The sequence below is a fragment of the Lacerta agilis genome, chromosome 13 (genome assembly GCF_009819535.1).
Source record: "Lacerta agilis isolate rLacAgi1 chromosome 13, rLacAgi1.pri, whole genome shotgun sequence".
Lineage (NCBI taxonomy): Eukaryota > Metazoa > Chordata > Lepidosauria > Squamata > Lacertidae > Lacerta > Lacerta agilis.
In genome coordinates, this window is record NC_046324.1 from 33441823 (window position 1) to 33468936 (window position 27114).

A 27114-nucleotide genomic window follows, 5' to 3' on the forward strand; every position below is an offset into this window, starting at 1 on the left:
CACTCTGGAACAGCAATCCAGATCTGTGACTAAGACAACTATATTTAATTACATTTGGCTTAATCCCCTTGTTTTGCTTTCCAGTCTCTGTAGCATCTTTTCCTTCTCCTGGGGTGAGGATTTGGCTATAGGTGAAATGAAGTTAAGCTTAGATCTAAGAAGATGAAGGTTGGGATAATTGGATCTCAGCTTTTCAGAAAAAAAACATTGTTTAACTGGCACCTCTCTATGGTAACTAATTTCCAATTAAATGATCAGTGCAGATCTCTAAGACACTCGTGGAATTTAGGTTCAGGGAGTTAATTCCAGATTACCAGCTGCACCCTGCACAACAGAGAGTAGATATAATATCCTGGTCTATCCTACAAAGTCTGTGGACACAGCAACCATGTTTTTATCTCAGTGTGTGTTTTAAAAGTGCTGTGCCAAGAGTGAGTGGTTGTGTGAATGCCAGGACCATGCCCAGTAGTCAGGTTGCACTACTTCCAGACTTTGGCATGTCATAATTGACACTACTCAAAACATATTAATATATACTGAGCCAGACCACTGGCCGATTTAGTTCAGTATTTGTTTTAACTGATTGACAGTGCTTCTCAGGCGTTTCAGGCAAGGATAACTTCCAGCCCTACCTGGAGATGCTGATTCTTCTGACATCTCCTTCACCTGTCCTAGCACCTCTAAGAATGAACCAGTGCTGAGGACAGGAGATGCCGCTGACCCACAAGTGGTGTGCCTTCCCCTTGTCCTGGACCAGAAGGCATGATAGATTACAAAGCCATAATGTAGTGCAACATCAGAAGCTGCTTCACACTGAGTCAGGTCATTGATCCATCTAGCTCAGTATTGTCAAATGGCAGTTTCTCTCCAGTGTCTCAGGCAAAGAACATTCCTGACCCTACCAGGAGATGCGAAGGATTGAATCTGGGAGCTTCTGCAGGCAAAGCAGATGCTCTGCCATGGAGCTTTGGGCCTTCCTCTGGAGGAATTTCTATGATGTTTTGTTTTAAAGTAATTTTTACTGGCTTCCACAAATATGTAACTAGACAAATTAGGCATAAACATAAGCAATAGCACAAACAAACCCTGCCCTCCTCCCAAGCTTACTAGTGACTGAAAAATTATCCATGTCTTTATGATACCCTGTAGTTTTCATACAAAATTATCCTACATTGTTCAAAAACATTGTATGAAAACACCCATCCCCAGTGAGATCACCTTCTCCAACTAAAGTATTCACAAGTATGCATAGTCATGACATCCACATTTGCAGTGATGTGGCTGATGACACATAAATGCTTTTCAGTAGTTTATAAAATAAACTGCCACCAAATACCCCCCTTTCCTTTCAGCCCCATTACATTATGAGTTACTGTCTCAGATATAGCCAATCTCCATACATGTTTACAACATGGGTCTGCTCCCAAACCCTCTCGATTCCTCCACCATGTTTGGGTAATGGACAAGCGGCGTAGCTAGCCACTTGGGTGCCCAGTGTGGCACACGCATCCTGCAGCTGGGGGCGGAGTGAGCCGGCCATGGAGGGTGGGGCAAACCAGCCGTGGGGGTAGGGCACACTGTGTGGAGTCTCTCCGCCGCCTCCCCCTCAGCTGTAGGGCAACTGAGGGAAAGGCAGTGGGCAGACGCAAGCCCCACGCTGCCGCTTCAGGCAGCGCAAAGTCTGCAAGTGCCCAAGCTACCATGTCACTCCCAGTAGAGACATGTGGCTCAGGCACACTGTAGGCCCCGCAGTAAGTCTGGCCCCCATGGTGTGGCACCCAGTACCAGCTGTGTTTCATTACATTTCTTGACTGAACTAAAAAATTTCATGAGCCCATTAACAAACAAACAAAAACCTCATATTTTTGTCACCCCCCTCAGTGATGACACCTGGGGTGGACTGCACCCACCGCAGCCCCTTCCTCTGCCACTAGCAATGGATAGTCATGATGCAACAAGCAAGGGTGTCGGATGTTTTACAATGCTGTGTAACAGGGATGGGGGGGGGCAGTTTGCAGCCGAAGGGTCACATCCCCTTGGGTACCACATGCCCCTGGTGGGCAGGTCCAGAGGCAAACGTGGCCAGGGTGATGGGTACAATTTCAGTAAGCTACATGCCAGCCACATACAACCCAGAGATTTCTGCACACCCACAAGTCTCTGTCTTCCATCCAGGCATGCAAGAGGCATCATTGCAAATTCACTGAAAGAGGGCGGGGAGCAGGGCGAGTGACAGGGCCAGTTTGGGGAGTGGCTGTGATTAAGGCAGAGTTGTGAGGACCACATTCAGCCTCCAGGCCTGAACTGCCTCAGTCCTGCTGTACAAAAAGGGTTTCAAACAATCATAGGCGTCAACTTCAACAAAATGTTAATTTAAGATAGCCTTCCTAATGTTTCCCCACAGACAGACAATTAGCAATAGACTGCCTGCAGCAGGTCGAGTGAATCTTGGCATTAGGGACTCCTGGAAAGCAAAGTAAAACAGGGAAAGCACCCTTCAAAGCTCCAGACTTCTCGGTCCCTTTTTTTTTTTCATCCTTCCACAATACTACAGACACCAGAAAAAAGACACACTCACCCAGCCCATTGGCGCAGTCATAGAAGTCAATGCAATGGACAGTCCGATCCATTCCGTATGGTCCCATTAGTGTCCTGAAAGCAGAAACCAGGATGAAAAGGAAACTGTTTGTGGACACCAGGGGCACCCTGATTCTAAAGAGAAGAACTGTTATACCGCATCAGGCCTATGGTCCTTCTAGGACAACCTAGACTACCCTCATGGCCCCCAAATGTTTTGGACTACAATTCCCACCAGCCCTAGCACTAAACAGAGTCCTAGAGATGGAGAATAAATTTGACGTTGTGTGTTTATTTAGAGCATTTGTACCCTGCTCTTGAGTTAGGAAAGTTCCTGCAGTGGCTTATATACAATCAATTAAAACAAGGCAGCCTCTGCCTGTAGGGTTACAAGCTAAAAAAAACAACAACCAATAATCCACCAACCACAGCACACAAGGGGCAAAGGACAGGGAGGGAAGAGGAGAAAAAAAAGAATCAATTCTTAAATAGGTGTTCTTATAATGACCAGCTGCCACAGTTCAGGGGTAGGAAGTGCCTGGTGGAGCCAGACCTTCGGCAAAGCTGATGGAGGAAGCCCTGCTTCCCATCTCTCCCATCGAGGCAGCCCGATTGAACCTGGGACCCTCTGCATGCAAAGCAGCTGCTCTGCCATGGAGCCGCAGCCCTTGCCCTTTGAGGGGAGCCTGCGTTCTTACGTGTGTCCCTCAAGTTCTCTACATGACCCAATGATGTGCCAGCGCTTGCCTGACCCCCCCCCCCTCAAGCCCTGTTTCTGAGCCGTTACCTGCTAATAATGACAGCTCCCTTGTAGAGGACCGAAATGGCTGGCATCTTGCGTGCCGGAGATGTCCAGTCCGCTGCCTGGCCCGTAAGCGTTCTGCTTTGGCCGAGATCCGGCAAAAAGTGGCGGAGATGGGGAGAAGCTCATGTGACCATCCCCATGGCACGTCAGGTCCACCCCAAACATTAACACAGATCACTGGGAAACCATCGCTCTCTTAAGATTAAAGCTTACGCAAGGCTTTTACGGATGCAGCCTCGGCCTATCGCAGAGGGATTCGGCAGAAGAGAGGGGGCAAAACAATTCAATTAGACTGAAATAAATCCTCTGGACGTTCCCTCCCCTTGCTCTTAAATCATCGTTGCTCACGCATAATTAGAGCAGCAGAGTAATTATTCTGATGTGTTTTTATTGTTTGCCAGGTGCTCTGGTTTGGAACAGGCAGCAAGGGAAGGACGCCGCTCAGATGAAGCCAGGTAACCTTGACGTTGCCCGGGGTATGTTGAGATCCATGGAAAGCCACTCATTGTAATAACTTGTTGCTGAATTTCTCTTTAATGTCACCCCGTTCCTTTTGCTGCCTTATATGACTGTGGTGGGGAACCTCAGACTTGGGAGCCAAGTGTGGCCCTCAAAACATCTCTATCTGGCCCCAGAACCCTACCTGGGCCACACACCCTCTCCCTATACCATGACTCTCACTGGCCCTCCTTTGACCCCTGAATTCTTTTGCCTGACAGAGATTTGTCCTTGAACTCTGGTGATGCTTCTCTCTCGCCTGGTTGGAGGACAGAGGGTGTGTGTGTGTGTGTGTGTGTGTGTGTGTGTGTGTAGTACCTAGCCTACTGTGCAAAGGTAAAATTTGCATTTGTTGTTCTGCTCACTTTTATCTCTGGCCCCTCCCACCCCGGCAGGTGGCCCCTGGAAGGTTGCCCAGAATTCACACACATCGCAGGGAGGTATCAGCAAACCAAGGGGTAGAACCCAAGGTTTGGAGACGCACAAACAAATGGAGGGAGCCCTAAAGGGAGGGGATAGCCCAAAACAACCATATATACTACATATCCTATATATATATGAATTGTAGAGATGGAAGGGACCTTGGGAGTCATCTGTTTGAACACCTTGCAATGCAGGAATCTTTTGCCCAGTGTGGAGCTCGAACCCACAATCCTGGGTTTAAGAGTCTCATGCTCTCCAGACTGAGCTATCCGAATATGTGCTAATAGCAGAGTGTGGGTTATTACATTGTTGCTGGGGTGGTGGTGGTGAGCCCTGAGATTTTCAGCAGTATATATTTTAGTTTTAGCAGGGGAAATAAAGGAGGAAGCAAAAAACAAAAACCAAAAACAACCCACCATGTTAATGAGGACTGATAAGAGTCCAGTGGCCATGGAACATTGTGTTGAGAAGAAGGATGAAATGTGGGGAAGAACTGGAATGGAGATCCTTAGAAGACGGCATGAGTGGCTTGAGGTTGCTCCCCTTATTATGCGGCTTTAAGTTTTTCATGCATGCAAACACATACATGTCTCTTTCACTCAACCCCACCAAAGTATCTCTGAAACGGCTTGTCCATTTCTACAGCCTGCAAACAAAGTATGGGGGCGGATTTCATCTCAGCCCTTTCTCCGAAAGTTATTAGAAGACTCCCATACTTGCCAAGTGCCCTGGGAAAAAGAGACACCCTGTTTCTTTGTGTGAGATCGCGGCGGCCATTCCAGGTGCCATGACCCCACACACTCTTGCCTGGGAGAGCATCCCGGAAGATGCACATCCCGGTTTGGGGGTCTCCAAAGGTTGGACGGTATGGACTACTATCCCCCCTCCACAGAACTACAATTCAAGGAGTGGTCTAACAGTCAATCCTGCTTCTTCCCAGAGAACTCTGGGATCTGTAGATCTGTGAGGGGGAATAGTAGTCTCCTAACAGCTCTCAGGACTTTTAACAAGCCACAGCTCTCAGGAGTCTGTGCAGGAAGTTAAGGTAGTCTCACAGAACGTATGGAGCGGGTGTAACCCAAGACTGAACATTAAAAAGCAACCCAGCTGTAGTGCGTAATGATTAGGCTTCAACATCACCATTTCCACACAATGTGCCTTACACAAACATTTGCCATGCTGTGATTTTTGAAGTGCTTTTCTGTATCACATGAGCATCAATAAAACACTTTAACAAGCCATGGTTTAGGAAGCTGGCTTTTTCAACAAACCATAGCTAAGATTAACCACAGTTTAGGGTTTGCATGTAACATTGGAGATGCACATGACCACCCTCCCTTTGATGAGCAGAGAGATGCAAGAATCCGTTCCCCCATCCATCCTCCTCGGCTGATCTGCAGGAAGTAGGGAAGGGGACTCTCTGGCTATGTAAATACCAGAGTCCTGTGTGTGAGCATGTGAGAGTGTGGGTTGGGCACACCGACCACTGGCGTTCAGCCTCCTGGGAGTTGGCAAAAAGTGAATGCAGCCATCAGGTTGAAATGGTTAGTCACCTCTGCTCAGACCTATAATGTTCCAAATGAGAAACTAGCTCACAAATGACTGTGTGTGTGTGTGTGTGTGTGTGTGTGTGTATATATATATATATATATATATATATATATATATATATATATATATATAAAATTTTAAGCTGAGGGTGAACTAGACGTGGATGGTGAGTGACCCATTCTCAACATTGTGTTTTTCTGATCAGAATGTCTCTCGTTGTTCCTGTGCATTTCCCCCACATCTGGATAGGAAAACAGCTGGGGAAAGGCAATTTTGACTGGAAAATGGCCCGCACGAAAAGGATTATATAACCCCCCCTCCCCCCCTAAATACCACCTATTGCTGCTCCTATCAAATAGACAGCCTCTCCTGGCTGCATTTCAGATTTGTTTGTTTTTCACAATGCCCAGCCGGGCCTAATTTGGTTGGTCTTGTGTTTCAAGGGATCTGCTGACAACGTAAAAAACTGAGCTGTGCCCTAATGCAGCTATATAAGGGGCAGGATGGTGGCCTATTTATTTTTCTCTGATCATTATTCTAAATATTGAGGTCTACAAGGTCACTGGTGCATCAGAGGATTTGGGATGAGACAGTGACTTTTGGCTGCATAAAACAAAAGCTGTGAGATAGCAAATAAATGTCTGTTTGCAAATGAGCTCCAACCGCCGCCGGTTCAGAGCCCTAGATGTGGTGCTCAATGCCTCTTATGTGCACTTAAAAAAAGAGAAGGAAGTAGCAGTGGTTTTTTCAGAGAGAGGGAAAGTGATCATTATAAGCTTGTGGTAACGTAGAGGCAGGTTTTTTACCTGGTGCCATCAGTGTTGTGGGATGCCTTCCCTCCTGAAATATGAGAAATCCCATCTGCATTGGCATTCCACCAGCTCTTGGAGACACACCTGTTTAGGCAAGCATCCCCCCCCCCAAACATCACCTTCTGTTCTTATTGTTCTAATTATTTTTCACTGTTTTAATTGCTATGCTTTTAAACTGGCATAATTTCTTGTATTTTTTAAATTACGGCTGTTTTAATGCTTTGATTGAATGGTTTATTGTGTATTTTAATTATGCATGGATTTTACAATGGATCTTATAAACCACTTAGAAGCCTATATCTATCTATATTATACATACAGCATCGTCATAATCAGGAAAGCAGCAGGTAGACAACAGGAGTTTAGCTCTTTCCTATGCTGCAGCAGTCTTGGCGAAAAACAACTCTTTAGAAGTCACGTTCCCTTCTGGTAGGATCAAGGAATCTGTCAGTTTCTGTTTCTCTTAGTATTTCACACACCCCTTCCCAAGTCTTGAATTCAGTTCTCCACATTTCTGCATCAGTTGGGGGGGGGGAACCTCATGGAAATTCATCAGCATTTTAGTTTAAATTTATCCCAATTTTTTGTATTCAGTTTTACCTAATCGACACATTTTTGTAAAGCAATTTCCTCTAACATAATGCATTTGTGCAAATTATTTTCACTTAATAGATGCAAATGTGTTTTTTCTGCACATTACTTGGCTGCATTGAAAAATTCAGAGAAGTTCCAGTTTCGAAAGATAAGTTTTGTTTTGTTTTGTTTTGTTTGCACACTGTCTGGGGAAATGTGAATGATGCAGACTAGCTGTTAAATGTGAACTGAATAAATTTTGCCATCCTTCCCTTCTAGGCAACCTTCCGGGCACCATCCATGGAAGGCCTCCATTTCCCCCTACTGCTGCCATTCCTCTGTCTCCATCTCCCACAGAGAGTTAAATCCTCAGCTACGTCATCTTGTCCTGTTTCCCCCTCTGCTGAGTCGGCCACCTAATCTGATCAAGGGCCCACTGTGTGCTGGAATAGGGTGATTAGAGAGCTGGATGATGCAAAATGGCTGTAGCCATAGCAACGGGGGAGAAAGGCCATGCACCACAGAGGTGTGCTTAGCGCAGATAGCAGTAGATAGCAGGAAGCAGATTTGTGGGCAAAAGGAGCAAAGAATCCGTTGAGGAAGTAGCTGTTGCAATAGGCTGAGCCCTCTGAAGATCAGTTACCTGTGCGGGCTCAACTGAAGGAAGAGATGGAGGAATCATTTTTCCCTTCTTAAGTTCAGTTTCTCTATTATTATTATTATTATTATTATTATTATTATTATTATTATTAACTGCAATTTTTTCCCTATCATGCACATTTTTCGTATGCAGTTCTCCTGGACGTACAGTAAAAGGCCATCTCCTCCACCCACCAATGTCTTCGAAGTCCTTCAATGTCACCCCTCTTAAGAATGTGGCCTTCCAATCTTTCACAAAGCACAGCAGGCATTTCAGAGTAGGAACTTCATCTCAGCAATATCAGAGGCAATCCACAATGGGCAAAGAGAAAGGACCAGGAAAATGGTTCCAAAGAAAATGGTTCCATCAAGAAATCATTCAATGGATTTGATGGTGTCACCATGGAACCAATCAGGTTTGACTATGTGGTGACATCACCAGGAGCAATTGAATGCAATTCTGGATTAGGGTAATGCTTCCTAGTGGAGTCACATTGGTGATTCCAGACAATTGCGTAACCTGAAGAAAATGGGGTGTGATAAAATGTGCTATGGGGCTAATTATATTTGACTACACTACTGGCTGATGTCACTGAAAACAAAACCAAAAAGGGACAGGCTGGAAAACTGAGAATTTCTTTTCCCTTCTACAAAATATGATGAATAGTTAAACAGGTTACAACAGCTCTGAGATAAAATTGTATATCTAAATGGGAGAGAACTGTACATTCTGACATCTACTTCAGCACAAATCACCAGATGTGAGCAGGAATCCAGCTAAACTGAATGCAAATCCATCCTGTAATAGCCCCATTCTGTTTTGCTCTAGCCCAGGGGTAGGCAACCTAAGGCCCATGGGCCAGATGCAGCCCAATCGCCTTCTCAATCCGGCCCACGGACGGTCCAGGAATCAGCGTGTTTTTACATGAGTAGAATGTGTCCTTTTATTTAAAATGCATCTCTAGGTTATTTGTGGGGCCTGCCTGGTGTTTTTACATGAGTAGAATGTGGTCCTTTTATTTATAATGCATCTCTGGGTTATTTGTGGGGTATAGGAGTTCATTCATTTTTTTAAAAAAATTCAAAATATAGTCCAGCCCACCACATGGTCTGAGGGACGGTGGACCGGCCCATGGCTGAAAAAGCTTTGCTGACCCCTGCTCTAGTCAGATTGCATCTGGAGTACCATGTCCAGTTCTGGACACCACATTTTAAGATGGACATTGACAAAAGCCCTTATTTACAGTTCCACCAAAAAAAAAATGCCAACAGATGGACACCTTCTCTCATGTAAGAGCTCTGCATGGCTTCTTTCTTTCTTTCTTTCTTTCTTTCTTTCTTTCTTTCCAGTAGGGGAACAATTCTGAAAGGAGCAACCATTGCTTTATCCCAGCTGAAGAGATGCTGGAAAGTCACCAGAAGGACTGAAGTATTTTCAACAGGCAAAGGTTTGGGTTCTGAACCATCGTAAGTGCCAAATCATGGTTTGGTATTATGTGAGAATTGAATCACTGAACATGATGCAAGCCTGCCCTTCACAAATCCTTTCCATTCAGGAGAATGAGTCTATAATAACTCCACATCTGATTCTATAATATTAAGGGAGGGGGGAAGTTGGAGTCCTCGCTGAAATCATTTTCCTTGCACTCCACCAGTACATCAGACATATTAAGGGTTAATGTGATTATCCGTCTTCCGACATTTCTAAATCCCTCCACAACTCTCCACCCTCCCCCCATACTCCCCAGTCTGTAGGATTTTACCGGTTATAAACTTATTAACAGAAGCAGGTGGTCCGATACGCCCGTCTCTAGACTGTCTATCCCAGGGCTGACCTCGCCGGATCGTGCGGGGCTCAGGAAACTGCCTGAAGGACTGTAGTGGGTGGGAAGGAAGTGGAGAAGCCGTTGCAAAATTGATGACCTTGTGGGGATTGAGGTGGGGGTGGGATTTGCATGTGTCTGGATATGACAAATGAGGACTTGCCTTCAAGGTCATATGGGCTCAAGACTCGGGACTGCAGGATGGTGGAGGGAAGCTTGCCAGGAGTGTGTAGGGCCATCCCTACCTTTATACAGAGAGTAAGGCATATGCCTCAAGGAGTAGTGGTGTTGGAAGGCGGAGTTGTATGTGCTCTGTGGCCCACCCTGCCCTCCCTAAACTAGCCCCAAGCTAAGTTGGCTTGCCCTGCACTCTCTAAAGTACCGTAACTCACCCTGTACTTCCTAATCTGTCCTGCATTCCTTAAATTGACTTGCCCTTTACTCCTTAAGCTAACCTGCCTTGTACTTTGTAAGCCCGCCTTCCCTCTGCTCCCTAAACTGGTTTGCCCTGTGTGGTAAACATTAGAGAAATTAAATTATCTTATAATAATAATACAGTAGTGCCCCGCTAGACAAATGCCTCGCTAGACGAAAAACTCGCTAGACGAACGGCATTCGCAAGCGGAAGGCTGCCCCGCAAGACGAAAAGTCAATGGGGCTGCCTCGCAAGACGGAAAAAAATTATTCGGCGAGAAAACTTCCACGCTGCATTGCCGCTTCGCTAGACGAAAAATTCGCTCTACAAAGACACTCGTAGAACGAATTATTTTCGTCTAGCGGGGCACCACTGTAATAATAATAATAATATGTCACTGCTTCAACAAGGGAATGGAAAAATCACCACTGGATCTTACCACATAAGGTAATGCAAGTTGTTGTTGTTGTTTAAATATGTATACCACCCTATACCTGTAGATCTCAGGGCAGTTCGCAACATAAAAATTACAATATAAAGACCACAGAACACATAATAAAAATAAGAACAAACCAATAGTTCCTCCTCCCACAACACATTTAAAAGGTCATCAAATGTCAATCAGCCAAAGAAGAGGAACATTTTTGCGTGGCTCCCAAAGGTGTATAATGAAGGCACCAGCCAAACCTTCCGGAGGGGGGGGGGCGGGGAGCACCCTTGGAATTTGGTCGTGGTGAACTTGGTCACATCTATGTCTTCTGCAAGCACATTTGTGCCCTTGGCATGGGGATAAAAAAATAAAATAAAACCCCAGCCCATGGGGCCACGTGTTTACTTGGCTGTGGAGCTGGACTGTGTCGAGAAGCGATCTCAGCCATGCCCAGTGCTGCCCCATCAGCAGCTCTTGCAAACTCCCTCCCCCCCTCCCTCATGAGAGAGGAGCTTCCAATTTTGACAGGCGCTTAAAATCTCATTTGCTTTATCCTCATCCCACTAGAAGCTGGCAGACCGAGCCATGCCGTTTTGTGATAATTTTGCAAAGCTGATTTCATGGAAGCCCCGAAGCAAAAAAGATACACCAAGCATTCCTTTTTGGGGGGTGGGTGGGGGTAGAAGGCACTACTTATTGCATCTATGTACCACTTCAAAGCCCTCTATGCCTAACTTGTGGTCTGGCTTGGTCTGCTGCGGCAGAACGAGATGGTTGCATCCTGATGTGATGTGTGTGTAGGGGAACAGCACCACTTGAGGCTGCAACTGGAGGGATGTCGTTTTTGAATGTGCCCCCTTGGAAAAACAACCTCCCTGCAAACAACAACAACAACACTGGCCACATCAGGTAGAAAGGTTCTAGTCCTATTTCACTCCCTGCAGTGCTAGTTTTCTAAATGCAGGGTGTTCTTTACAAAGGAGAGCATCCAGCCCTGCCGTTGCCTTCTTGGTAGTGCTTTCCCATTTGTGGAATACCCTCTCTGGTGAACATTCATTTTCAGCCAGGCCTTTCACAGATGAAAGCTACTGTTCCTGGCAAGCTTGAAATTATTAGCTATGAGGACATATGGCTGTGCTTTGATGTTTCTACACGTTTAATGCCTCTAAATGTTTTAAATATGTTTTTTAAATAATTTTTATTTGATTTTACAAATTCTTTAACACTCATAATCACAAATAATAAAAATTACACAGGATACTTCCAAAACTCAGACTTCCCTCCTCCCTTCCATGGTTTCTTTAGGTACCTTTAAAAAAGGTTTTTAATGTATGCATTGTTTTGTGATTTTGTCGTTTGCCGCCCTGAGAGGAAGGGCATGTTTGTGCGCTTGGAATTAAATCCCTCTGTTTTCATTGGGATTTATTCCCTAGAAAGCGTTTCTTTGGGAATGGTGGCTTTAGGAGACTATCATGGGCTCAAGATATGCCCCACGTATTAATTTGCTAGTCCTGCTGAAAGCAGAGGCCTTGACATTAATGGCCATGGCTAACAGGCCTGTTAATTTCAGTGATCTGCTCTGAGTTTGAGGCAACCCTTTTGAACACAGGGGAATTCCTACTTGGTGGTGGCACCAAACCAGTCACTTGGGAAAAAGACAGGAAGTCAGCCCTTGAGTTAGCCATGCTCAATGCAAATCGACTCCTAATTGATCTTGATTTGAATTACAAGAGTATTATCGTTTGCTAGAGAAAGCGCCAGACCCAGTATACATCTGATTACTTTTGAACCCATCAATTTTGTCTTCTAAATAGAATAGCAGCATCGCCAAGGCTGGCACTCTGGTAGCATGGAGAGTGATTCAATCTGGGTTAAAGCCCCACATCTCACCCAAGCCCCCACCCAACTTCTCACCCAAGATCATGATCCCTCCCCCACACACCTATTTGCTTCTGAAGATTCAGCTTGCGACAGGCATCACCTTCGGGGGCAAATAGCTGTCAGAAGAGGTTATTTTCAGGAGAAAATTGGCACGCGGCCCTGAGATCCAGATTGGGAGTGGAAGCATGTTTCGGATCAGGGCTCGAAAATAAAAACGAACACTTTTAACACACTCTTAAAAAGAAAGAATAGGTTTCCATGCAATTTCTCCCTGATATGAACAAAAATGTGACTGCCATTGTGAAAGTAGCATTTCACTGTTACGTTACATTTCCTAAAAACACGCCATGGAACCTGAGTGAGTAGCAGCCTGTTTATATTTTTAATAAGTAACAATAAGAAATACATTTGAAAAACGACTAATTCACTGACTGTGTTCTTAGCTGTCCCTTCTCCCCAAAATCTGAGGTAGTTCAACTGCAATTTTTTAAGATGGTAATGCAAATTGAGAGAGATACATCTGCCCCTCCAAGTTTCACTATTATCCAGGGACAGTCCTAGATTTAGAGAAGCCGTTCTGGTTTCTGATTTGATCCCAGAATGTCCCGCTTTTCTTTAGGACGTCCCATTTTCATCGAAGAAATGTTGGCGGGTATGGTAGGACGTCCCTAACTTTATCGAAGGGCATGGAGTTATCCGGGCCATCAGGCAAGGAGATAAGCAATTATACAGCCTTAGAAGACACCTGAAAGTAGCTTTGTATAGGGAAGTTTTTTTTAATGTTTCAAGTTTTATTATGTTTTTTTAATATGCTGGAAGCCGTCTAGACTGGCTGTGGCAACCCAGTCAGATGGGTGGGGTATAAATAATCAATAATAAAAATGCTAATAACAATAATAATAATAATAATAATGTTGCCATACGTCCTGAATTTCCTGGACATAGCCGGAATACGGCAGTCGGAAACAGTGTCCAGGCAGAAATCGCTGAAATGTCCTGGAATGTTGGAGCATATGATATATTTGTCTTTCCAAAAGCACAGGGCAAAAACAAAAAAACAAAAAAACAACAACTAGCCACTTTAACACAGATTTGGCTTAAAGAAGTTCACCTTCGTTCCGCCCCTCTCCAAATGTTAGCATTAGAAGACATGTAGTAATCATGCCCCCCTCGGCTTAATTAGGAACATCTGACATAATTAAGCAAGACAAAGGTATCCGTAAACATGTGCAGAGTGCATTTCCCATCTGAGAATGGGGGAAAGAACTTTCCTGTGAGAAAGGCTTTGGTTCTGGGCAAGATTCAGTCTTACACGCTATCCATTTTAGGTCCATTTTAAGCAGGGCTTAATTTTAACCAGGCCTAAGACCCTGGACCTTGTTTTCAGGGCCCTTGCAGGAAACGAGAAGTGATGTGATAGGAGCGGGTGATGCTGAGCATGCACAGAGTGTATTTCTTTCTCATCACAGAGTAAGAAAAGTACTCCTTGTGCAACTAAGATTAAAGAAGTCATAATACCACCACCACCACCAACAACAACAACAACAACAACAATAGAGTGGATTAGTCACTTGCTGTTAGGGATGGGTGAATATGTCAATTTTGGTGTATCTCTGTTTCTCATTTTTCAGCTGGCAGTGTGTGTGTCCTCATGAAATTTATTCGCATTGCGAATTTCTCCTAATATCTTTGTACGCAATTTTTCCTAATGTACACATTTTTTGCAAAGCAATTTCCCCTAATATAATGCATTTTTATATTATTTTAGATTCTAATACCCTAGTGAAAGTGCAGGACTTGGCTGGAAAGCTGCATTGCAAAATTCAGGAAAAAAATTTTTTGCAGGATGGCTATGTTTCTGTTCACTTATTGTTTCAAAAAGCAAGAATTGGGTAGATTGGCCTTTGAATGTAAACTGGATCGAATTTCTCCCCCATCCCTGTTTGCTACACAAAAAAACCATTGAGTTTAATAGACCTAAGTCATGTTCATTCATTTCAGTGAACCTACTCCGAGTAAAACTAACATTGGCTGCATCCCCATGCATTTACATCACCACCACCATCGGAATCCACGATCATATTCATCTGTACATTTTTTGCCCTATTGTAAAAATGCACCATATATAATGGCATCATATTGCATCCTTGAATTTCTTTGTTTATTTGAAATGGTGAGGAGGAGGAGGAGGAGGAGGAGTAGAACTTGGCTAGGCATGCTCCCTTCTGGGGGGAGAGAGAGAGGATAATGGGGAGTTATCTCCTACCTTTCCGTATCAAATTCTGCTACATGTGGAGGTTGGAAAAGTACCAGGCCAAGATCTTGTTTCTTCTTCTCTTTCTCCTTCTCCTTCTGTTTCTCCATCTCCTTCTCCTCCTCCCCCTCACATCCCCAAACTCTCTAACAAATTAATCTTTTAATCAGTCACTGAGTTGGGCCATATTTATCAAAGTGATGGGGACACATTATCTCCCCGGCCATCTGTTTGCTGCCCTCCAAAGCTGGCTTGCTGGACAAAATCCTAATAAAAGTGTAAGGACAGCTGAACATCAGGCCGCACAGCTGGCCCTTTTCACACGCAGGGGGCCGCTCTGGCCACAGAGCTCTGGCTTTTGCTCAGGGCGGGCAACTTGCCGCTGATGCGTCACCAGAACTAATCATCCCCATATTGGAGAACAAACAGAGCAGCCTCTGCCGGGAGGGCTGCTATTTCTTATTCTCTTTTTCTGGCCAGGGTTGGAATGGGCCTGGCATCTGCTGGGGTCCACACTCTGACAGAAGGCTCACTGTCAACCATGGCTGCCCCCTGCTTTCCTCCCCAGAAGCAGGCAAGCTGCTGAGTCCACTAAGATCTCCTTCACCCTTCCCAGTACCTCCCAGAACCAGCCAATGCTGAGCACAGGGGTTGCTGCTGCCCACCTAGTGGCATTAAAGACTACATAGTCTCAATGCAGTGCAAGTGTGTACCTTCTCCTTGCCAGAAGGCCTTAAAGACCACAAAGCCATGACGCAGTGCAACATAGCAAGCCTACCTTACACCAAGTCAGACCATTTAGTTGGCCCATTTAGTTCAGTGCCATCAGGCAGGGGCTCTCCAGGATTTCGGGCAGGTGACCCTTCCAGCCCTAGCTGGAGATGCTGGGGATTGAACCTGGAGCCTTCTGCATGCAAGGCAGACACACTAGCGCTGAGCTGCACCTCTACTCCTAGAAGAACATAGGAAGGGGCTTATACTGAGTCAGACCACTGGCTCATCTAGTCCAGTATTGTCTACACAGTGACTCTCCAGGGTTTCAGAGCTGTACCTGGAAGTACCAGGGATCAAACCAGGGACCTTCTGCAGGTAAAGCAGGTGTGCGGCCACCAAGCTGCAGCCCTTTCCCTGATGCTAATTGTGCCAGCAGCAGTGATTTGGGCACTCTGGACCAGCTGAAAGAGGTTAGAAGAGAAAGAGAAAGGTGGAGGCTGTGGTGATAATAATAATAATAATAATAATAATAATAATAATAATTTATTTGTACCCTGCCCATCTGGCTGAGTTTCCCCAGCCACTCTGGGCACCTCCCATTTGAGTGTTAAAAACAATACGGCATTAAATATTAAAAACTTCCCTAAACAGGGCTGCCTTCAGATGTCTTTTAAAAATAGGATAGCTGCTTATTTCCTTGACCTCTGATGGGAGGGCGTTCCACAGGGCGGGCGCCACTACAGAGAAGGCCCTCCGTCTCGTTCCCTGTAACCTCACTTATAGCAATGAGGGAACCACCAGAAGGCCCTCAGTACTGGATCTCAGTGTCCAGGCTGAACGATGGGGATGGAGACGCTCCTTCAGGTATACAGGACTGAGGCCACTTAGGGCTTTAAAGGTCAACACTAACACTTTGAATTGTGCTCGGAAACGTACTGGGAGCCAATGCAGATCTCTCAGGACTGGTGTTACGTGGTCCCGGCAGCCACTCCCAGTCACCAGTCTAGCTGCCGCATTCTGGTAGCCCCACGTAGAGTGCATTGCAGTAGTCCAAGTGGGAGATAACTATGGATGGAGGAAGTAGTTGAGACAGTGGGGCATGCGCCCCACTCACTGTGCCTAAGGGGCCTGGAGGTCCAGTAGAGCAGGAAGGGATCCACAACAGGGACCAGAGAAATATGGAATCAGCCTGGGCTGGGGCCAGCACCTGTGGCATCTGTCCCACAATGCATCTGGCAGGGCTGGCGTGTTTATGATTGGTGGATGGGGGGTTGCCTCAGGTGGCAGGCCATTGCCAGCTGCGAGCATTGCCATTGCCAGCTGCCACCATTGCTGACTGCTGCCGCCACCATTGCTGGTTGCCACCACCACCATTGGCAGCCTCTGCTGCACCCACGGCAACAGCTGGAGGAGCAGCTGGAGGAAGCTGTTTACCAGCAGATTGTTTTTCTCCTTCGAGGAGTTAGTAAATTCTACACACATTTTTCAGAACAGGTCACTGGTGCCCTGGGAAAGTTGCAGACTAAACTGTTTAAAATGAAAGAAGGTGGGGAAGTTTAAAAAGAAGAAGCTGGTGACTTATGCTACTGTCTCTAATTGGGGTGGAGGAGCCTGTCAATGTTGGTTTCTCATTTTCGAAGAATCTGCCTACTTCACTTTCTCATTTTTCAAGAATCTGTCAGTTTCAGTTTCTCATTTTTCTAATAAGTTGTTTTTTTAAAAAAAAAAGTCCTCATGAAAGTTCACCAACATCTTCATCTGAATTTCTCCTAATATTCACAGTTTTAGTTGCATTTTTGTGCAAGAAGATGCATTTTTTAAAGCATGTTATGTTCACCAATACATGCATTCTTGTACACACTTTCCCCTAATATAAGCATTTGGGGGATCAGAGAATTTCACTGCAAAATTCAGAGAAGAGCGAACTTCAAAGGATAGTTGTGCTTCAGTCCACACATGGATTGCGAATTGAACAGGTCTGCATTACAACACGATCCGAAGCCAACTTCTCCCCCACCACAGGTCACTGACTGCAAAAAAAAGTATGTCCCCTGGCTGCAGGTCATCTGAAATACAGGAGGAATGCAGCTGTAACGGGGAAATTGTGGCAAAAACTATTTCAGGCAAGCAACTAAGGAGAAGCTTAAAGGGGGGAAAGATCTTCAGCTGTGCAATAATCTTTTGACTGTGAAAGTCACCTGGATTTCTCCTGCCCCACCCCTGTGAGTGTGAAGATAGCACATCCCCACCTTTGCAGCCTAAGAGAACAACTCTAAGGAAAGCTCTCCCTTTTCAGAAGCATCTCTAGCAGCTACCAAAAGTAGTCAGTGGGGCAGGGGGTGCTTACCTGACCTCCCATCAGCAGTATCACTGCAGCTAACTGGGCAGGAGAGGGTCAAGGTGTTAGTGAGTTCAGCATGGTGTAGACACCCTGGCGGGAGCACTAGATTGGCTTTGCTAGTGTGTTGCTGCTGTGCCATCCTTCCCAATCTCTCTCCTGATAAGCTGCAGAGATGTCAGTGATAGGAGGCTCAGGCAAGTATCACCACCCCACCATGCTACTAGTAGCTACTTTCTACTCTTCTGGCCCCATTATAGTTGTAATTTCCCTAACCAATGATGTGGTTGGCAGTAGTTTAACTGGCTGGTAACACACTTTTTACAAGGCACTTGAAACCCATTGGTCATTCTCTGCCCAAACTCAGACTCCAGCTGCCTCCAGACTTTTCCAGGTATGATTCAATTTTATACCAGCATATTTATACTGGTATTTATACCAGCAAAAAAAAAATTGTCTTAAGGATAATGTCGATGCTGAGCAGCTTAGAAGAGAAGAAGAAGCATTTGGATTTGATATCCCGCTTTATCACTACCCGAAGGAGTCTCAAAGCGGCTAACATTCTCCTTTCCCTTCCTCCCCCACAACAAACACTCTGTGAGGTGAGTGGGGCTGAGAGACTTCAGAGAAGTGTGACTAGCCCAAGGTCACCCAGCAGCTGCATGTGGAGGAGCGGAGACGCGAACCCGGTTCACCAGATTATGAGTCTACCGTTCTTAACCACTACACCACACTGGCTCTCTTACTAATAACCTCTGCACCAACCAGTTGCAATGAGCACCCAATGGACAGCAACTTTGTGTGACTACCATGCAAATCTTGTGCAAACAAACGAGGACGGACACTCAATAAACAGACTGTCTGGGAGAGTCCTCCTTCCCCGTCAAAAGATAGTATAATAATATATTCCTTCTGAGACAAATTTCTGAGGTAGGACAGAAAGTAAGTTAAGGGAGGAGGAACTATTTCCACATATTTAGACTGTGTAGGCTCATTGCCCAGAGCGAGAACAGATATTGCACCTACTGATCTCACTTGTAGCTCCAGCACATAATGCAACTCTACAGTGGCAGCTGGGGGTGCTGCATTTTGCAGGGTGCCAAATTAAGTTTGGATGCAGTGCCTGTACACAGACAAGCTAAAGGCCCTGTGCATTCTAGAGCCACTCAAAGCAAGGGAGTTGAGATTGGGGACAGTGGCTGTGAACATGCTGCCCATCCAAAGCATTAAGCCCATGCACATTCTAGAGGTGTTCACATTACATTCAATGAGTATACAATCGGTGTGTCTATATACAGTGGTACCTCGCAAGATGAATGCCTCGTGCAACGAAAAACTCGCTAGACGAAAGGGTTTTGTGATTTTTTAGGTGACTCGCAAGATGAATTTTTCTATGGTCATGCTTCGCAAGACGAAAATTTCAATGCATTCCTATGGGAATTAAATTTCAATGCATTCCTATGGGAAACCGTGCTTTGCAAGACGAAATTTTCACAATATGAAACGACTTGCAGAACGAATTAATTTCGTCTTGCGAGGCACCACTGTACACTAAGGGTTGAGCTGTACACTTGTATTGTTATTCCCATGGGGCGTTCGCACAATGCGTTCAACGAGTGTACAACCTGTGTACCTACGGACACAGATAGCTGAGCGGTACACTCATACAACTATTCGCATGTAATGTTCAATGGGTGTGCAGTGCATGTACCAGTGTACACAACAGCTGAGCTACACCAAACAGCAAGTGCGGTCTCTCTGTCCTCCATCCAGACAACCAAGAGGCATTATCAAAGTTCAAGAGCACAGTCCATCCAGGCAAAAACACTTAAGTAAACCAGGATTTTTGAGGGGTATGGTTGGGAAGGGGCTGTGGTGTAGGAAGAATTTGAAGGCTAGAGAGGCTTGGAGGGCTGTTCTTGGCTCCCAGGTTTGAGGCTCCCCACCACTGATCTATTCAAAAGGTAAAGAAGAAGAAGAAGAAGAAGAAGAAGAAGAAGAAGAAGAAGAGTAGTAGTTTGGATTTGATATCCCGCTTTATCACTACCCGAAGGAAGGAGTCTCAAAGCGGCTAACATTCTCCTTTCCCTTCCTCCCCCACAACAAGGTGAGTGGGGCTGAGAGACTTCAAAGAAGTGTGACTAGCAGCTGTATGTGGAGGAGCAGGGACGCGAACCTGGTTCACCAGATTACGAGTCTACCGCTCTTAACCACTGCACCACACTGGCTCTCTTTCCTGCAAAAACATAATACCCTTGAAAAGAGCAGCAAGCTTCAAATGCACCAGATAATATTCTTTTGCAACACTTTTGGATGTTTCCCTCCCATTTCTTCTGTAGGCTGGTGTCATTCCTTTGTTTCTGGATCTTTTCACAGCCTGCTGCTCACCACACTGGCTCATCAGTACATGTCCTTTTTATCCTCCTAACAACCCTGTGAAGTAGGCTAAGCTGAAAGACAGTGACTGGCCTGAGGTCACCTAATGAACTTCATGGCTGAGGGCAGATTTGAACCCTGGTGTCCCAGGTCCCAGTCCAACACTCTAGTAACCCATGGGTAGGCAAACTAAGGCCCGCGGGCCGGATCTGTCCCAATCGCCTTCTAAATCCGGCCTGCGGATGAACTGGGAATCAGCATGTTTTTACATGAGTAGAATGTGTCCTTTTGTTTAAAATGCATCTCTGGGTTATTTGTGGGGCATAGGAATACATTCATCCCCCCCCCCCCAAAAAATATAGTCCGGCCCCCCACAAGGTCTGAGGGACAGTGGACTGGCCCCCTGCTGAAAAAGTTTGCTGACCCCTGCTCTAACCACTACAGCACAGCAGCAATCTTTTAAAACCTACTACAATTGGCTACTACCAACCTTCTCCTTCCACAATGTGCTACCACCAAAAAGCAGCAAACCAACAGAACCCATTGCACCTGCATATCTAGGGGTGCCATATTACAAAAGGTGAAAACCCAGACACAAAGCTGCTTTTGCAAAATCTCAAAGCAAAACAAAACAAAACGTTTTTGAGCTAAAGGAAATTCAGCAAAATCTAGACTTTCGACATGGGTTGCCATATGTTTGGATTTCCGCCCAGACACTACTTCTGACTGCTGTATTCAGGCTATGTCCAAGAAATTCCAGATGCATGGCAACCCCATGCATATCAGTCTCTACCAAGTGTACTAGGCAAATATCTTAACACATGGAGGAGGGGTGCAAGGTTTTACATGCCACACACACACACGTCTCCATTCATGCACGCCGATCAAGGAGGGGGGAGGACTAATGAGGGAGGTTGCCTTGAGAGGTGTGTGGGGCCTGGGAGGGGGCATGCCCCAGGGAGAGGGCTAGGGGGTGACATTTGGATCACAAACTTTAAGTTCTTCACCCTTGCTTTAGACAAAATCCATTAATAGTTATTGGTCAGGCTCAGAATATGTACATCTGGACCTAGCGATGTCCATATTACCTGACCGATGTCTATTTCTGCAGAGTCTCCAGTTACACTTGGAAACTGCAAAATTATCCCCTGTTGATACTACGTGTTTGTGTACAGTTCAATATATTTGCAGGAACTTGTGCAACGGCCAGTGTTTGTGCACATTCTCCATTCAGTTGCACGAACCACAGCATATGCAAACACAGACTCAAGGCACACATACTGATCATGTCAAGTAGACTGACCCAGGGTTTTTACAACTGCATGCACATCACCGAAAGGCATTCAGGTAGGCATGAATAATATTCCCAAGCAGACCACACCCTCCCAGGGACATACCCAAATCTACAGAGAAAATAGCCGTCAGCCAGAATAGCCTCAGTCAAGTCTATATGAAAAAGTGGGTTATGGGTGCAAATTAGGGCTTTCCTTCTCCTACAAAAGTATCTTGCAATATAACAGAGGAGATCCCCTGAGAAAGAGAGAAATCATGAATGCAAACTGGGGCCATTGTGAGCACAAAATATTTCCCCTCTCACACGTGGCATGCTTACCAAAACTCTGTGTGCACAAAAGAGGATACACACGGTACATATGCATGGAAAGATACAAGTTAGTTGCCCGTGCAATATGTACACAGCCACGCCTTGCCTAAAGATGTTGGCATGTGGGTGGTGGACACGCTCCACGCAGATTTAGGCTTGACCTGTAGGCCTGCAAGTACCACAACTGCATCGCCAAGGGGAACTTAAGGATTTTGTCTCCCTACCAATACCAGCAAGGTTCAAAACATTGTCCCAAACCAACGTTCAACCTAGAATAGATGTCTGCACTGCAATCCAGACATTACTGATTTCTCCCACAGATCTTTAAATGTGACTCCCTAGGGAGGATGCAATCCAGACATTACTGATTTCTGCCACAGATCTTTAGATGTGACTCCCTTGAGAGGAATGTTCCTCAAGTTTTTTGTTGTTGTTTTGGTCACCCAGGCACCCCTTTAAACATACTGAGTTCCCTAAGCCACTTCTCTCCCACCTGGCAACCCACCAGAAGTCATATCTGAGGCCATCGCGTGCACAGAATTCTTGTGCAAGGTCATCTTGTGCCACACACTTTGAATGGTGTAAGGATCTGTTGACTGAGGTACCAGTGCAACACTAGAAGAGGTAAAGATGGGTGAAAATTGTTTTCTCCCCTACTTCTCATTTCCCCAATCTTGTTCACCATATTTCTGCATCGGCATTTAATTTGTCAGCATTTAAATGTTTCTTGTAAACTACACACTTCTTGTATGCAACATTGCTTCATACACAAATTTTCGCAATAAATTTCCCATAATATAATGCTTTTAATTTGGGTCATTTTTACTAATATGAGCCTTTTTTATAAATAACACCCACCCCCCCAGTGCATGCATTTTTGTGCCCATTTTTAAGCTAGAGAATTACACCACAAAATTTGCAGAAGAGTAGCTTTCAAAGGATAGCTGGTTTCCAATTTGTCCATTAACGGGCTTGGAACTTCACTATATCTCCCTGCAAGTATTATATGCCAAGGAACACTGCCCAGGAACATCCTCGCCTTTTCCAAAACATGGTATCCTCTGATCCAGTCTTTTGGCTGTGTACCAGCATCTTGGAATTTATGCTCCTTACACTGTTTTAAGAAGCTTTCTGTAAAGGTTTAGAAAAGACATTCTGATCTGCAACTTGGTCCGGCCGCACGAATATCTTGGGCGAAAATTCCAAAGTACACCACACCACACATAAACACCCCCCACCCTGCCTTGGCAGGGTTCTGTTCATGCTTTCTGAAAATCCCGAAACGTCTCCACTGATGTGCAAAAGACGAGCAGTTGTGCAGGAAGACACTTAAGCCTTCTCCCCACTCCCCACTCCCCAGACCACAAGCAGCCCCTCTTACCAATAAATCAGAGAGAGTCCGTCAAAGCGTTCAAGTTCCCTGCCAGTCGGCTTAAGATAGGACATTCTCTCGTGGCCCCGGAATGTCTGGTTCCCTCCTATTGTCCCCAGCGATGGAATACGACCGTGCAACAAATCTGGTCGCTCAGTTGCAAAGCCATATGTCAGCGATCCGACGGCAAGCGCTTTCCCCGACAATCCAAACACCTACAGAACCGCGGGAGAGTTTGAGGGGTGGAATCCGATGACTCTAACTCCAAGGGAGAAACGCGACATGCGACGGGCTCCCCAGAGTTGGAGGCCTCTTGGCTCTAAACGCAAATTGATTTGAGGAATAATTTGCAAAAGGGCAATGCCCTCAACTCCCTCCTGCGTCGGCTAACAAAGGTGGGCTGGGACTGCAGCCTTGGCCTGAGCATTTCATTCTGGCAGCCTTTCGGGCACAGCGTGCGAGGAACAGATGTTGTGACTCTTTGTTAATCCTAAGTGGCAGGTCCGTCAAGGGCAGAATCATTCCCAAGGGCTTCCAAAGGTTTTAGCTCTGGCTCCAGACATAACAACAAGAGGGTGTCTGTAAAAACCTCCCGGAAGGCACAGCTAAGATCAGAGGGACCCCCCCCCGCCCCCGTGTCTCCTTTTCCCTACTGCATGAAGGAGAGCTCCCAGGAGCATCGTGGATGCTGCTGTTAGTGGGTCATGGGTCTGTTTCATGCGCTGGGGAGAGAAGGAAGGCGCACCAGGAGCCCTCCGCAAGGGATCCTTGGGAATCACACTGGGGACGCAAGACAGATTGGCATGGAGCCTTTTCGTTGCTCCCCTCGTTCCAGACTTACAGATGCTGCCAATCAAGCCGGCAGCCCTTCCCTCCCACTCAGTTGATAAAATATCCCGTGCCCAAGAGCAGATCAAGGAAAAGAAGATTTCATGGTTTTATTTAGTATGTAAACAGTCCAAATATCCCGCCGGCCAGTTAAAAAGAAAAAAGAGAGGCAGAGAGACCGAGAGATGTTTGTTAAGCTCTAGGACGTTTAAAATGTAGAAAACTCTTTTAGATGGCATGTGTTGTCGATTTATTTATTTTTTAAATCACAATATATACACATATATAAATTTGCTCACCCACTCTATCCCCAACAACAAAATTCAGGCTGGGAAAGAAGAGATTAAAGAGAATAGAAATGTCCCTCTTGGAAACTTTAAAAATCCAATTTCAACAGCTAAGGAAAACAGATTAATGGATTGCTAAAGCCCTCCCCCTCAAAGGCTGCCCAGAGATAGATTAGAGAGCTGCCTTCACACTTTTCATGGCAATCATGTTTGCAATGGATACACATTTGTGTTCCAGCAGTATTTGCAGTGTGGGAAGAGCTGCAAACAGACATGCTCTCAGACATGCAGTGGCCTGGTAGTACAGCACTGCGGTCAATCGGAGCTCCCTGTCGGGGATGCGGGGGGAATCCAATTCGGTTCATGTTTAAAGGCAAACCTAATTCACACTTTCCGAAACACTACATGAAGCAAAACACAGGCATCCTTCAAAATTTGCACTTCTCAGAATTTTGCAGAGCAGCTCTCCAGCCACGCAACATGTGCAAAAATGCATATACTAAGCTGTGCGTAAAAACGCTGCAAAAATGATGGACAGAAGTGCATCCTATTAGGGAAAGTTGTTTTGCAAAAAAATATGGAAAACTGTATATAAACTAAAGGTGCATATTGGGAAAAATTATGAAAATGCTGACAAATTTCTATGAGGCCTTTTATTTTTTTTTAAAAAAATCACAGACTGATGTGGAAAGGTGGAGAACTGAAGAACTGAATTTAAGATGGGGGAAAGAATTGGAAACTGATATATTTGCCCATCCCTACTCCCTGGGCGCTTAGGAATGCATGCCTGCTCCTCACATTTTCTGTGTTTGCTTTGAAGGACAGGAGTTAGCAAAGCCACAAATAGCAGAGCTTCCATATCATTTGAAGCATGCCTGGCCTACCCTCAGAAAAGGACAGTTCACAGTATGATTAATAGAATCACACAGACAAGCAACAGGCTAAGATGATGGTCCTGTGAGAGGTGGGTGTATCTGCCTCAGTTTCTCCCAGGTTCTCATTTTTCATAGACCACAGTTCAGTTCAATACATTTTCACATCAGCATGGAATGTTTATTTCCAAAAAAAGGTCCTCATGAAAATCTGTCTACATTTTAGGGAACCTTCCTGCTAATATACATATTTTTGTATGGTATATTGCCAAATGTCCACGTTTTTGCAATCAAGTAATTAAAAAACGTCTTTATCAGGGGAAGTGTGCATAATAACCCAGATGTTTGTGAACATAATGTGCAAAATATATCAGGGGAAATTGCTTTCCAAAAATGAGGAGATGAGGTAGCCCAATATCTTTAAACTTAATGAATTGTGTTACTTCTTAGTGAGCGATTAGGTAAAATGTTGGCTACATGCTTAGACCTCCATATTTTAAGATCTAAGCCTGCACAGAGTGATTCAAAAATTCAACCCATGAAGCATCCCCCTAGAAGTGTATGCTAGGGAAACTTTTCCTACTTAATTTCTGCTTGTAAAGCAATTATAAAAGGCATAGGACCTGATCTTGGAGAAAATGGTTGGTGACCCTACAGCTTATTACTGCAAACTGGAGAAGAAGATGGCCTTCTGACTGTCTTTAGCTGAAGGTGCTTTTTGAATCATGATCCCTAGTATTATGTAAAAGGTAAAGGTAAAGGGACCCCTGACTGTTAGGTCCAGTTGTGTCCAACTGGGGTTGCGGGGCTCATCTCACTTTACTGGCCGAGGGAGCCGGCGTACAGCTTCCAGGTCATGTGGCCAGCATGACTAAGCCACTTCTGGCGAACCAGAGCAGCGCACGGAAATGCCATTTACCTTCCCGCCGGAGCGGTACCTATTTATCTACTTGCATTTTGATGTGCTTTTGAACTGCTAGGTTGGCAGGAGCAGGGACCGAACAACAGGAGCTCACCCCGTCACGGGGATTTGAACCGCTGACCTTCCGATCGGCAAGCCCTAGGCTCTGTGGTTTAGACCACAGCGCCACCCATGTCCCACAGTATTATGTAGCATACAGCAAAGGACACAGAATGGCAAACATAAGGGGTGTTTGCACATGCCTAAGGCTGCCACCTCCTGCAAGCCTGAGAATATATCTGTGGTTTTGTTTAAAAAAAAGAAAATGTATAAAAATCAACAACGGATGGGGCGAAGATGTACAGAAGACTGGAAGGAAGAGGAACAGAGAGAGAATTGAAACAGACAAGACTGGTCCATCCTCTGGTATGCGTCTTCTTTCAAATGTCTTCCTTTGCGCAAATGCCGGCTGAGATCCACCACAATGAAAGAGCTTTCAGCTTCAGCAAGAACTTCCCCCTGCTGTAGTTAGAGAGATGAGTGGAAGCTGCAGGTGGTCAGGCATGGAGCTGTGAAGAACCAGGGCACCTGCCAGGGTGCATAGGTCTATTGGATCACGGGTGTTAGTGAAGCTAAGAGGTTAATCGCTGGTGGGGATGTGTCACACCTTGGCAAGGGGCTCCTGATGGAGTTGATGGCAAGCACAGGCATTAGTGGCACAAAGCCACACTGAAGCTCCAGGCCTCTTAATAGGCACTGCTGTGATTAAACAGTGCTGAGCCCACCAATGAGGACTGTTTTACAGGCAAGAAGCCCCCTTTACACCATGGGTGGGGAACCCCAGGCTTGGGTGCTGAATGCCACACTCCAGGCTCTTGGGATTCACCCCTCCTTAGAACACACATACCCTCCAAGCCGCACCCCTAGCTTTGCACCCGACTTGAGCATTTTTGGTTGGCTGGTTTCATGGACTGCTTGGACGCAGAAGAATGGTGCAAGGAACAAGCTGGGGAACCCCCAAGGGAAGAAGGCTCAGAGCCTGGGGAGTGGTGGTCGGACAACAGTGAGTAGTCAGAGGGAGAAGGCTGGGAAGAGGAGGTGTCAGAAGCTGAAGTGCTAATAGGACTTAGCGATCTGGGAGA

At 45.6% G+C, this 27114-nt stretch overlaps 1 protein-coding gene across 1 annotated transcript in view; it reads right to left on the bottom strand.

Moving 5' to 3' along the window:
• LOC117056998 (syntaxin-binding protein 4-like) overlaps nt 1-23178 on the bottom strand; it is a 58668-nt gene extending 35490 nt beyond the window's left edge. The window contains exons 1-3 of the mRNA XM_033167711.1: nt 23094-23178; nt 3365-3623; nt 2579-2652 (exon numbers count right to left, since the gene is read on the bottom strand). Coding sequence (XP_033023602.1) covers nt 2579-2652; nt 3365-3411 — 121 coding nt within the window. The 5' untranslated portion in view covers nt 3412-3623; nt 23094-23178. The remainder of the gene's footprint in view (nt 1-2578; nt 2653-3364; nt 3624-23093) is intronic.
• Between the last annotated feature and the right edge of the window lie 3936 nt (nt 23179-27114).